Source organism: Archocentrus centrarchus, chromosome 1 (assembly GCF_007364275.1).
Source record: "Archocentrus centrarchus isolate MPI-CPG fArcCen1 chromosome 1, fArcCen1, whole genome shotgun sequence".
In the NCBI taxonomy this organism is placed as follows: Eukaryota; Metazoa; Chordata; class Actinopteri; order Cichliformes; family Cichlidae; genus Archocentrus; species Archocentrus centrarchus.
In genome coordinates this window covers 38,105,751-38,117,323 of record NC_044346.1, presented here as the reverse complement: position 1 = coordinate 38,117,323, position 11,573 = coordinate 38,105,751, and the positions used below count along the sequence as shown (strand labels likewise).

Here is an 11,573-nt window from a genome sequence, read left to right as displayed (position 1 = left end):
CAAACTTATATACACTCTCCCTCACTTACTTGTCCTCTCTCAATCCTGAGTGCCCTGAGAGGGGGGGGGGGGACAGCCTTTCCACTTGTTCACACAGAGAATACCACTCAGTTTCCTGTCCCTGCAGCCCACCCTGATCTCACTTATTGATTTCCATTTTTTTTTAAGGATGAAACCATTTGGGTCCAGGAAAAACCAACAAGCAGCGTGTGAATGCTGGTCCGCTTTAATCAACCCCAAATGCCCCCAAACCCACACAAGAAAACAGCCTCTGCCGCCTCAGCAGGGTCTCGCCGTGTGTTTGTCTGCATCCAGCGGTCAGTCTGGTCTGCGCCGTCCCGTCCCCCGCCCACCCACCTCCTCATTATCTCGGCTCCCAGATCTCCTTCTCCCTCTCACTCCTAACTGGAGTGGGCAGCTATAAAAAGGCAAATGGACAGTTCACCCACCCACCCACCCCCTTTTCCAGCTGCTGCCCTGCCCCCACCAGTCCTAAAAAGGCTTCCCACCAGTGGGATCGCACGATATGTTTTAACAATGCTGCAGTTTATTACGCACGTGTGTGTTTCTGATCAGGCCAGACTCTGTAAATCAGCGTGCTCCTTGCATTTGTTTGCCTGTGTGCCCTCCACCCAGCCCGTGAGCTTTTCAGTCACGGCTTTTATTGCTCTCTTTTCTTTTTTTTTAAACCCAGTGTTTCTTTGCCTCCATTTTGCCATGGAAACCCAGCATGCATTGTAACGCCTTTGTGAGTGTGCGTTCCTTCAGCTTTTTTTTTCTACACTCTGTGGTGGCTGGTTGCCACCGGCGGGCCATGGGCAGCAGCCAAGCCTCTGAAGGCCGTGCACCGCTCAGGTGGGTGCTGCAGCATGTGTTTTTAGTTACAGGACACCGATGGCAGCGATTGGATATTTAACACTTTAAGAGCACTTAAGACGCGATTTTAAGTCTGCCTTGGAGCTCCTCCTCCTGAGGTTAAACTTTTTTTACTGAGAAAAACACAACCCGCACACTAAAGTTTACAGACACGGAAAAAAAATTAGGCGGTAGTTTCTGGAGTTGCTCAACAGTCTCTGAGCTTAAAACAGTGTTATTATGTGTCAGCTGTGAGGTGTTCGACTGTGTGTGTGTGTGTGTCTGTGTGTGTGTGTGTGTGGGTTTGTAGGAAGCAGGGTGGTTACTCAGAGGTTAACCGTGGTCGGTGATGCTGCGTCGTGGATGCCGGCGGCGCTGATGAGCTGCATGTGTTTTTGGAAGAGGCTGACGGACAAGCGGCGCATGTAAATCCTTCTTCCAGCGTTTTGGCTTCATTTTAAATAAATATTATTTTGCCAGGGATGACAGGAAAAGGAGGGACAGATGGGAAATGATACGTGACTAAAGACTCCGGCCGGACGTGAATCACGGACATTTTTCAACAATACAAAACAAACAATGTGAAACAAACCAATGAAGACAAAAAGCATAAGAACAACAAAAACCGCCCTTCTGAACTCACAGCCATCCAGATACTTCCACATCGAATCATCCCCAGGAAGAAAAGGACACTGTAGCTCAGCTCAGTGTGTTAAAGTTTATAATCTTTATGAAAATTACCATTTTATATTTGCTGTTTATTCCAACAATGAGCTAAATATCAAAACCTATGATCTGTTAAGACCCACAAAATAAAAGTACAGATTGCAAAGTTGCCAAAAAAGTCAGAATCACTGAAATCTGGCATCCTGATTGTATATTTTATTAAAAAGATAGCAGATCCAGTGCTGACAGAGTGCAGAAGCAGGAATGAGCTGTCAGAGCTGAAGCTAAAAATTTGTGTTGGCTCATTGTGCAGATTTAATGCTGGGAACCTTAAAGCTACACGAGGAGCTTTATTATGTGCTTCCAGTGTAAGACGTAAGGATATGCAGTATTTTAATGCTAATATGAGATGTCAACAGTCAAAGTCGATCCAATAAAGTGAATATTTACTGCACCAAGGATCAGTGAAGAAGAATAAGGAGACGGAGCTGAAAATGAGCAGAACTGGTTCAGTTTTTAAGCAGAATGAGAATGATAACTTCACCCGTGTGCATACAGGCTGAGTGCTACACTAACACTGTGATGGCTCAGACCTCAGAGGATCAGGTCCTGTGATTTTCATGCAGTTTATTTTATTTAGCAGGGGCGACGCGCACTATTGTAGCAGATGTAAACACCAATTTCCATCTCTGACGTTAAAACTTGCATTTAATTGTGCCAACAAAACACAGAAGACAAACTTCCATCTGTGATTTTGTGACTTTCAGCCTCGTTTTCAAGCTGCCGCGCGCTCTGATTCCTCCTCCCCGTCTGTTTTAGACTGAAATTTACTTCAACACTTTCCTCTTATGGAAGCTCTGACCTTTGTTTCAAATGCCACAAGATTTTAACTTAAACATGGACCCTTTTGGTGCTTGATTACTGCATCGACTCCTGCATCTGGACTTGTTTTTAGATATGAAGTTGTTGTTTCTTGGCAGTTTGTTAAAGCTGGGTCTGATCAAAAACATTCAGGTAATGACTGAAACAGCCCCCCCCTGCCCCACACACACACACACACACACACACACACACACACTTTTGTCTCCTATCATTTTTCTCAGTTTGCGTCATTCATGCCCTTTAAAGAAAAACTGAATTATGAAGCAGACAGTAGTTTTAGAGAACTGTTAACACTCCTGCTCATTCAAACCCAGAATGGACCTGGAGGTCTGCGGTGAATGTGTTCTTACTGTTATCAGCTTTAGAGGGGAAGTTTGTATTTGCTGTTATTTATGTGTGTAAAGGCCTTTTTTCGTCCAGTGCCTTGGCCAAGTTGACAGTAGATAATTTCACACTGTGAACAAGTGAAAACTGTATCCAGATCATATGTAAATGGTAAATGGACTAGCTCTTATATAGCGCTTTTCTACTCAGTCAGAGCACTCAAAGCGCTTACACAACATGTTTTACATTTACCCATGCACTCACATTCATACAAGCACTTCCATGTTTATACTAAGCTAAGTGCTTTTAATTAACTAGCATTCACACACATTCATACTCCGACAGGATGGTCGGAGAGCAACTTGGGGTTAAGTATCTTGCCCAAGGATACATTGGCATGTAGCCTGGAGTAGCCAGGAATCGAACCGCTGACCTTCCGATCAGTAGGTGACCTGCTCTACCTACTGAGCTACAGCCACCCCTAAACTTTTAGTTTGTCCTCGATATGTAGCAACATATCGAGGACAAACTAAAAGCTCCCCTGTGATGACCACCTTTGGCTGTTTCTGCTCCTTCTATAGATTATTCGAGGAATTATGGGCCAGCGTATTTAAAAGCTTTTCTCCTGATTCTTGTAAAACGCTGTAAGAGTGAAGCAGCACTGGTTTAGGTTTTACTCTAAGATACTGAGCACAGAGGCGTCAGCATTCCCACAGCCAGGAATAAAATGTAAAGCACGGTGGTGCAACAAAAAACCCAAAAAGTTGCAGGAATCACTTGTTTCCTCACCTGAAGGTTATTTTTTTTAAAAAGAAACTTGAATGAAGTTTCAGCTTCTCACAGGTTGGAGTTGGAAGTAGCTTTCAGGTTTGGCCACAAGATGGAGTTAGACCTCCTCCAAAGGAGAGTCAGGGGCCATGTGGACGCCCTGAGTGACATCAAACCCACAATCAGTTCTTTGTTTCACTCATAAATGATGTTGGCGCTGCGTCTTTAGGCTCAGTGAGGGAATGATTGCAGATTAAGACATAATCTAAATTGTTCCGAGTCTCATTTGTGTCGCCGCTCCGCTGGATGCAAATGATGCGATCTTTGTTGCTCCACCTTGCTGAAAATGCGCTCCTGTTCCTTTAAGGAATTCACGGCGGTGACGTTGAGTATATTCCATATTCAGAGAAAGTCCAGCAGCGGAGTGTGGAATCTCCTCCTGTGAGAGCAGTTCTCCTCTGAGGCGCCGAGCAAGAAGCAGGTAAGATCATATTTTCATCGCTTCTCCTCAGACCTGCCGTCAGCGTCCAACAAAAACCAAAAGCAGAGACGTGTCCTGGAGTTAACAGCAGCAGTGCAGACATGTGCTTCTCAATTTCATTTTGACCATGTGAGAAAGTTTCCTATTGATGTGTTTTCAAGCAGCAGCTCGAGTTAATAATGAAAACTGTACCAACTGTGTGGTTTTTAATATTCATTAGTTTATATGAATTTTAAATGCTTGGTTCACTCACTGAAAACTGAGAGGGGGGGGGGGGGGGGGGGGGGCTTCTTTAAAAAGTGCACATCTGGATTTTTATAATACATTTTCAAACTGCTGGAGTCTCTGTGGCTGCTCTTTGACGCCCGCTCCTGTGTACAGACCCAGCAGGAAGTGCACGTACAGTGAACATCATCTCTTTCTCATAAGGCTAAATGTAGAGACAGGGTCGAGCAATCAACCGTGGGCTTTTTTACCCACTCTTCTTTTTTTACTCTGTCCAACCAACAGGAACAAAGAGATGCAAGTGTTGCTTCTATTTCTTCACAGGCTTTGTAGAAATAGTAAAGGTGGTGGTGGAAGGGGGGGGGGGGGGTCTTTTATTAGTGTTGAGAACATTTGAAACAGTTATAATTGTCTCAAAGGGTCAGACAGAAGGTGAGCAGCAAACCCGCCTGCCTGCTTTTAAGGTGCCAAAGGGAAGAATGTGGTTAGACTCTCACTGACCGAGTTCTGTAAATCCCTCCTCGCAGAACATTTCCCTTCATCATGAGTGCAGAAAAACATCCCGAATTCACATCCTCAGAGGCGCACGGGATGGGTGAGTATCTCCCTCCTCGTCTTTGCAGCGTGAAAGCGCACACGATAAGGATGCACGGGCTTTTCCACCAATCCCGCCTGAGCTCACGGCGGAGGGGATTTGTGCACGCCGGAGTCGAAAGCGGCTCACGGTTTGTCGGGGTCACGACGGAGACTTCCTGCCGTTAATGAAATGATTTTTAATATTCCTTTATTGCTGCAGAAAACAAAAATAAAGCAAAAAGTGTCGCCCGGCCTCAACACGTCCACTCAACGTGTCACTTTCTCAGATGTTGCAGACGTGAAGTCGCAGGAGGAGGAAGAAGAGAAGGAGGATAACTCATTTAGTGAGAATGGAATTCAGTCCGCTGAAGGTGTCACAGATCCACGTACGTGTACCCACACACACACTCTCACACAGATACAGTGTATCCATATATGTGTGTGTATATATTTTATCTGCATCAGTTGTAGGAAACGGGTTAGGGATGCTGCTACAAACCCTGATGATCAATTCAATGAAAATAGATTTAAAATATCATTATTAATTTTGTCTGTCACTCTAAATGTTTTATATATTTTTTTGTCCTGAACCACTTCAGAGCTGGGGGGGGGGCATGAGCATGTAAGGTTTTTGACTCCAACAGCCATTAACTGCCAAGAGAGCACGTGTCAAAATCGAGCCAAATCCAGTCCTTTGCAAATTCTAATCAGGCCATATATCAATTTATGTGCTTGATACATTTCTTTTTTCTCTCCCTATGGTCATGCACCTCCACAGCACCTGCAAGCTAACAAGCTAGCTGACACAAAAAGCAACAAGCAGCATCATTTTGATGTTTGAATCCACAAAGCAGCGTAGCTGTGGACTCAGACCGAAGCTTCAGAGAGTCGGCGTGTGGCTGTGGCGCAGAGTGTTTTGTTGAGTCTAATTTTAAAATGATGGAAACGTGAAGACTGGTTTCATTTTTGTGTGCAGCCGGTTTCAGGGCAGGTGGCTGGAATGTGTGTTACAGGTAGAAGCATCAGAGAGTTTTACTTTGTTTTAAATGAAACTTCCCACACAGCTTCTCACTTGTCATATTGAGCTCTGCAGAGGCAGAATGAGAAACTTACATAGAAGTGCAGAAATAAAAAACAAAAAAAGATTCGTTATATTGTTTTTACATCAGAGCTTTAATAAATGGGTCAGCAGCTGTCCAATTTAGGCCTCAATATTTGACTGAATATTATAATAGACAGTGCTGTTTATGAGTTGGTGGTTTCATGTGGACTGAATCATTATAAGCCGTATATGTTTGGTCCTCGATTCTCCAGGGTTTGACTTCCCTGAACTAGATGAAGAGTCCAGAGGATGAAGAGGTGCTTGATTTGAACTGCGACCCATTTCGTGTGTCATTCAGCTGATCAAAGTTTCCTTAATGTAGGCAGAAAGAGAGAGGGCTGCAGATAAAACACTTGAGGTGTTTGTATTGATCATGGATGATGTGTGTAGTGATGCTTTATATTTGGAAATGTTGTTTTGCATCAGTCGGTGAGGTCGCATTTCTGGACCCCAGCTGTGTTTGGCTGCATGAGGCCTCGGTGTCCCCTCACGAGACCTGAGGGTTCAAACCCGGAGTTTGCATGTTCCCCGCGTGCTTCTGCACTCGTTCTCCTGGAACGCCGTTGTTTTCCCGCCATCGGCTCGGCTAACGCTGCCTATCCGGGCCCAAGACGGTCTCGCAAAGTAGACGCTAATGTCAAGAGGTTCACTTGTGTGGTTAAATTAACATCGAAGAATGTCAATCAAGGTTATCTTTCCCTTCCTACTAGAGGGACAGTTTTGCAGACGTAACAAAAAACACGACAGCAGCCAGAAAAAAGTAGTTGGAGGAAACGGAAACATCCACGAGAAATGACTAGGACGTTCAGAAATGCTGGATTAGTGCCTGAAATCCAGTCAGATATACAGTGGAGGGTTCAGAGCCTGCCTGTTATAAGTGACCCAGAGCTTGGCCTGACTCATCCCTCTGACCCCGCTGACTGTTCTCACAAGACTATCAAGTCTGTTTTTATTGTGCAAATAAAACCAAAAGAGTCGCACAAAAGAGTAAAAACATGCAGTAAAACTGAAAGCCAGTCGCACACCGTCTCAGATACCGAGAGTTCATCTTGTAGCTGTAACATCAACACAACACCCAAAACAACCTGAGTGTGTTAGAAACGGTGGGAAGGTGAGTCTGGCCACGATATCAGAGCATTAACCTGGACAGAAAGGTCCCTCAGTTCTGATGATGCTACAGTATGACACGAAAACTTGATGGCTGCACAAAAACCAAAGTTTTTCACTTTCTGAGAGTCTGGGATTAAATGGAGGAGCCATCCTGATCCCGCCTTACACCAAAGGACTTGTTTGCAGCGCTGAAATCACTTGACGAAAGCTGAAATCTCGAGTATTCGGTGTCATAAAACTCTTAAATCAGTTTAAGTTCACGTACGCAGTGAAGTTCAGTCACGTGATCGCTGATGACGGCCAATAGGAGCTCTGTCTCCGTTTTCTCAGGCAGTGTCGTCTCCACATTCTGCTCTCTTCTCTTTTTCTTTTGGCCTTTTTTTTCTTTTTTTTAGCATTGATGAAGTTCCTCCTGTTTGGCCTCCATTACTCAACAGTTTTTCTTCTTGTAAATTTCCACCAGGAGGATGATGACAGATGATCTAAAAATCCATCTAGTTTTAGTCTTTTGTATCGAGACCCTTCAAACTGCATGATTTTAAAAAGTGACTGAAGAGGCAGTGTCTTCAGATGTGAGGGGGTGCCAGACTTTTAAGTCTGCCAGTGTGTAGTAGGCAGGGTCTGGTTTTAGTTCCCACTGCAGGTTCACGCATAAAACTTTAATGCTGAATGCTTCTCAGAAACTCTGCTGTGCACTCGCCACATTGAGCAGGCAGAAACGGTGACTGCTCTGTTTCACACCATATTTTTAATGTCGAATAGTTTTGACCTTGTTGTGCTGCCTTAAGTTTCTTATTTCTCACTTAAAAAAAGAACATGGTGTTACAGACAGCTCTCCTCTGTATCTCTGACTGCCACCCATCTATCTACCCCACTGGGTGCACTTCCTAAAGCCCTGCTCTGCGTCTAATGCGCAGCCTGCGGTTCACTGCTTTCAGACACTGGACTCTATATCGGGCCTCTCGGAGCTCTGTGTGTGCAAAGTTTCCATAGCACCTCTGAGCGCTTTCCACAATACAAGGCGCTGCTCTTCAGCTCATCATCAGTCACCGCCAAGACCACAGTGTGGTTTTTGGATGGAACTGAATATGCTGGGGGGCTGGTTAACACTTGCAAGAGGTTAGGTGAGAGGTCCTGTAAACTGGGGCTTGGGACTCTACATGTCAGCAGTATTAATAAATAAAATTGCCAATTCCTGTATGTATTAATAATTTGAGGTGTGATAGCTGAGGGTGTGTGGCTCAGAAAGAAACAAAAAAACAAAACCCAGGAAAATTTTTGTTTGGATGTGTGCTGGAATTGGTGCTCGGCTGGCCGAGCGGGAAATTGAAAAGGCTGTGGGTGCATTTTGAGGCTTCGTTTTGGATGCTTTGCAGCCTTCGTGACCAACGTGTTGAACAGTGAGTCTGAAACGACTTTTTAAAGGCAGATGAGGAATTGGTAGTGTCTGTCTGAGGCGCCTGCTCTCTCTCTCTCCTGCCCTGGTTCTAGTCGCTGTGTAGAGGAAATGCCTTCTCCTTATCTCAAGCACACATCTTTTGAATCTCTTTGTAAAACTATGCATCGGCCCAAATTAGGCTACCCACACTTTGGAGATGTGCTAGTACTAATATCATGCTATCAACCTTAAATACAAATGTAGAAGTGAAGATGTGACCAGGCTTCACGTTCTGCTTATAGCAGAGTCTCATCGAGCTCCTTATTTGGAAAATGTTCTGTGCATTCATGTGAAATGTCTCTCCAAATACATATTTTGGTTCTTCCTTCCTTCCACTTTGCTCAGGTGTGATAAAGACTGAGGTTGAGGAGGTAGAAGATCACGAGCAGTTTCTCAAGGCTGTAAAAGACCAAGAGGTTGTGCCTAAAGAGGAAGCGGAAGGGGGCAGTGAGGACGGGATGGAGGAAGGCTTCGATGAGGAGAGGACGGAGGAGGAGAATGACGAAGAGCGGGACATGGAAGGGGATGAAGAGGGCGATACCCTGAGCGAGCCGCAGGACCTGTCGCTGGTGGACTACTCACGCTATGATGACGCGGCCCTGCCCGACGGCAGCGCGGCGCCAGCAGCTGTCGCCGCAGAAGACGCTTACGCACCTGGAGCGGCGCCACCCCGCATCCAGCAGACAGGCAAGCTCAGCTGTGACATCTGCGGTTTGTCCTGCATCAGCATCAACGTGCTGCTGGTGCACAAGCGCAGCCACACGGGTAAGCAGAGGGACACTGACCTCAAACACAGCAGTTGTGCAATCAGCACTGAGTCTCCTTTTATTGACTGTGTCAAAGCGATTAAGAGCACGCGCACGCACACACACACACACACACGTGTGCTAACTGACGGATTGTGAAATAGCCTCTATTGTTGTTCATGTATTCAGCACACACACTAACGGTGTGATGTGATTGCAGCAGCAGATAGGTCAGCACATCACAGAGCTGCTACAGTTGTTGTTCCACCCTACACATTCTGTAGCAAAGGTCTAAGTTATGGCAGAGTTATAGTATGGAAAATAATATTCATCCCACATTACCCGCATGAAACGCAGCTGTCTACCGCTGAAATATACACTTATCAATGGTCACATCTGCACACAAGAAAATTACAGAAATGTGAAAGAAGGTCACAAATTCTCATTGCTTCATTTTAATTGTGGCGAAATGAGTCATGATGATTATTTTTGTTCATTCTTCCATCAGTCTGACTAACAAAGCACAGTTTAGTTCTAAGTCATCACTGATAATTATTATAATCCTTTGCTGTCAGATTATGTGATTTTTGGCTTCTGAAAATTATTCTATCACATCTTAGTTAGCTGGCAATGATAGGGTCGGTGCTTCAACCTCATAGCAGGTAATATTTATTTATAATGCACTTTTCACCCGCAGGAGATAAAAGGATACATTTTAAAAGAAAACACAAAATGATCCTAAAAAAAAAAAAAAAAAAAAGCCCAGTAATTGAAACCGAGTCCAGAATTCAAAGACAGAAATATCCATTACATAAAAGCTTAGCCGGGGTAAACGTCTTACTCAGATGCTTGAACGACTCTGGCTGACGTTTGAAAGAGTCGACAGAGTCGGAAACCCTCAGAGCTGAAGGCAGAGCGTTCCACGGGTCGAGTGCTGTAGCCGCAGGAAGCTCGATCAGCCCGTGTCCTTAGGCGGGGGCGTGGAACAAACTGTAATTTCAGGTCGGGAGGGAGACTGAGGGAAAATCTGCTACATGCGAGGAACCCTGATGGTTAAGAAGTGACGCCACCCTGTAACAACCACGATCCTGAACCTTACTGTCTTACTTTAAAGGGTCAGGTGTCTCAGTGACATTTAATTCAAGACCTTTGCTGTAAAACATGCATGAGCAGAGCTTAGTAGAAGTCTTCATTTGGCACCTGTGAGCCTGTTTCTGACATGGGAAGTCATGCACAATTTACTTGGCAATTTTGTGGTGTGAGTTGTGTGTGAGAACAGTCTTTTCTAGGTTTGGACGCTGCTTTCTTCCCCTTTTAAAGATGGTGAATGATTCTGTGTTTTTTGCAACTCATTGTAGGAACAAGGAAACAACTAAAGTCACCAAAAAAAAAAAGAAAAACAACAAATATCTGAGCTATTGCGAAATTCCTTCTCAAGAAGAGCACGAGAATGCCGCACCGGGCGTTTGATTAAAGCAGCCTCGTGGCAGACGGTCGAAATCAAAATAAGTTGTGTGATTAAAGAAGCCGGTGTCGTGTGAAAAGGTGCAGAATTGTTTTTACGCTGTGTTTTTTCAGGCGAGAGGCCATTCCACTGCACTCAGTGTGGGGCCTCCTTCACCCAGAAGGGAAACCTGCTTCGCCACATCAAACTGCACTCCGGGGAGAAGCCTTTCAAATGCCCGATGTGCAGCTACGCCTGCCGACGACGCGACGCTCTGAGCGGGCACCTGCGCACCCACTCTGGTACCAGGCAGCCGCACACACACACACACACGCACGCGCACACACGCGCTCACTCACACTGATAAGCTCTGATACTGTATGCACCTGCGTACAGTATCATGTTGGTTGGTTTCTCACTCCTTTTGAATCTGAGGTCTGCTGAGGCGGCATGGCTTTTCCAGTAACACCTTGCCATGCGTTCTCATATGGTTACACACATCACATATGATATCTTACTCATTCACCTCTGGAAACTTACTCACTCACTTTCAGTTCACGTGTTTCTTCTGCACGGCCTCCAATATGCACATCATCATCAGTTTTTTATGAAACCGCGTGCTTAACGAAATAATACTCGCCTCACCGTTTTGATGCTGCTGATGTGTTCGAGTGTTTAACTGAAACTTCTGCTCCGCAGTAGAAAAGCCCTACAAGTGCAACCATTGCAGTCGCAGCTACAAGCAGCGAAGTTCACTGGAAGAGCACAGAGAGAGGTGCCATGTGTACATTCAGAGCAAAGGTCCCGCCGAGAGAGGTGAGCAGCATCGCACGCTCACCACCACGCTCATAAGAAAAGCTCCAACATGTCTCCACAGGACACTCGGTTCACACATGCACATATAGGTGTTAATGTTATCAGAACGTGTGCATTTCTGCACAGGCTGCAGAAATGCA

General features: G+C 45.2%; 1 protein-coding gene across 4 annotated transcripts in view; it reads left to right on the top strand.

Annotated features, from left to right (window-relative positions):
- The window catches only part of LOC115788521 (zinc finger protein Aiolos-like), a 39,784-nt gene that overhangs the window by 24,353 nt on the left and 3,858 nt on the right, over nucleotides 1–11,573 (top strand). For 2 of the 4 annotated variants that reach the window (XM_030741585.1, XM_030741600.1), the window contains 6 exons: nucleotides 3,863–3,976; nucleotides 4,729–4,796; nucleotides 5,065–5,163; nucleotides 8,773–9,192; nucleotides 10,752–10,919; nucleotides 11,317–11,433. In XM_030741585.1, the coding sequence (XP_030597445.1) occupies nucleotides 4,745–4,796; nucleotides 5,065–5,163; nucleotides 8,773–9,192; nucleotides 10,752–10,919; nucleotides 11,317–11,433 (856 nt within the window). In that variant the 5' untranslated portion in view covers nucleotides 3,863–3,976; nucleotides 4,729–4,744. Of the gene's footprint in view, nucleotides 1–3,862; nucleotides 3,977–4,728; nucleotides 4,797–4,824; nucleotides 5,164–8,772; nucleotides 9,193–10,751; nucleotides 10,920–11,316; nucleotides 11,434–11,573 lie in introns of those variants that run through there. The other 2 variants (XM_030741576.1, XM_030741593.1) reach the window with 2 other exon arrangements.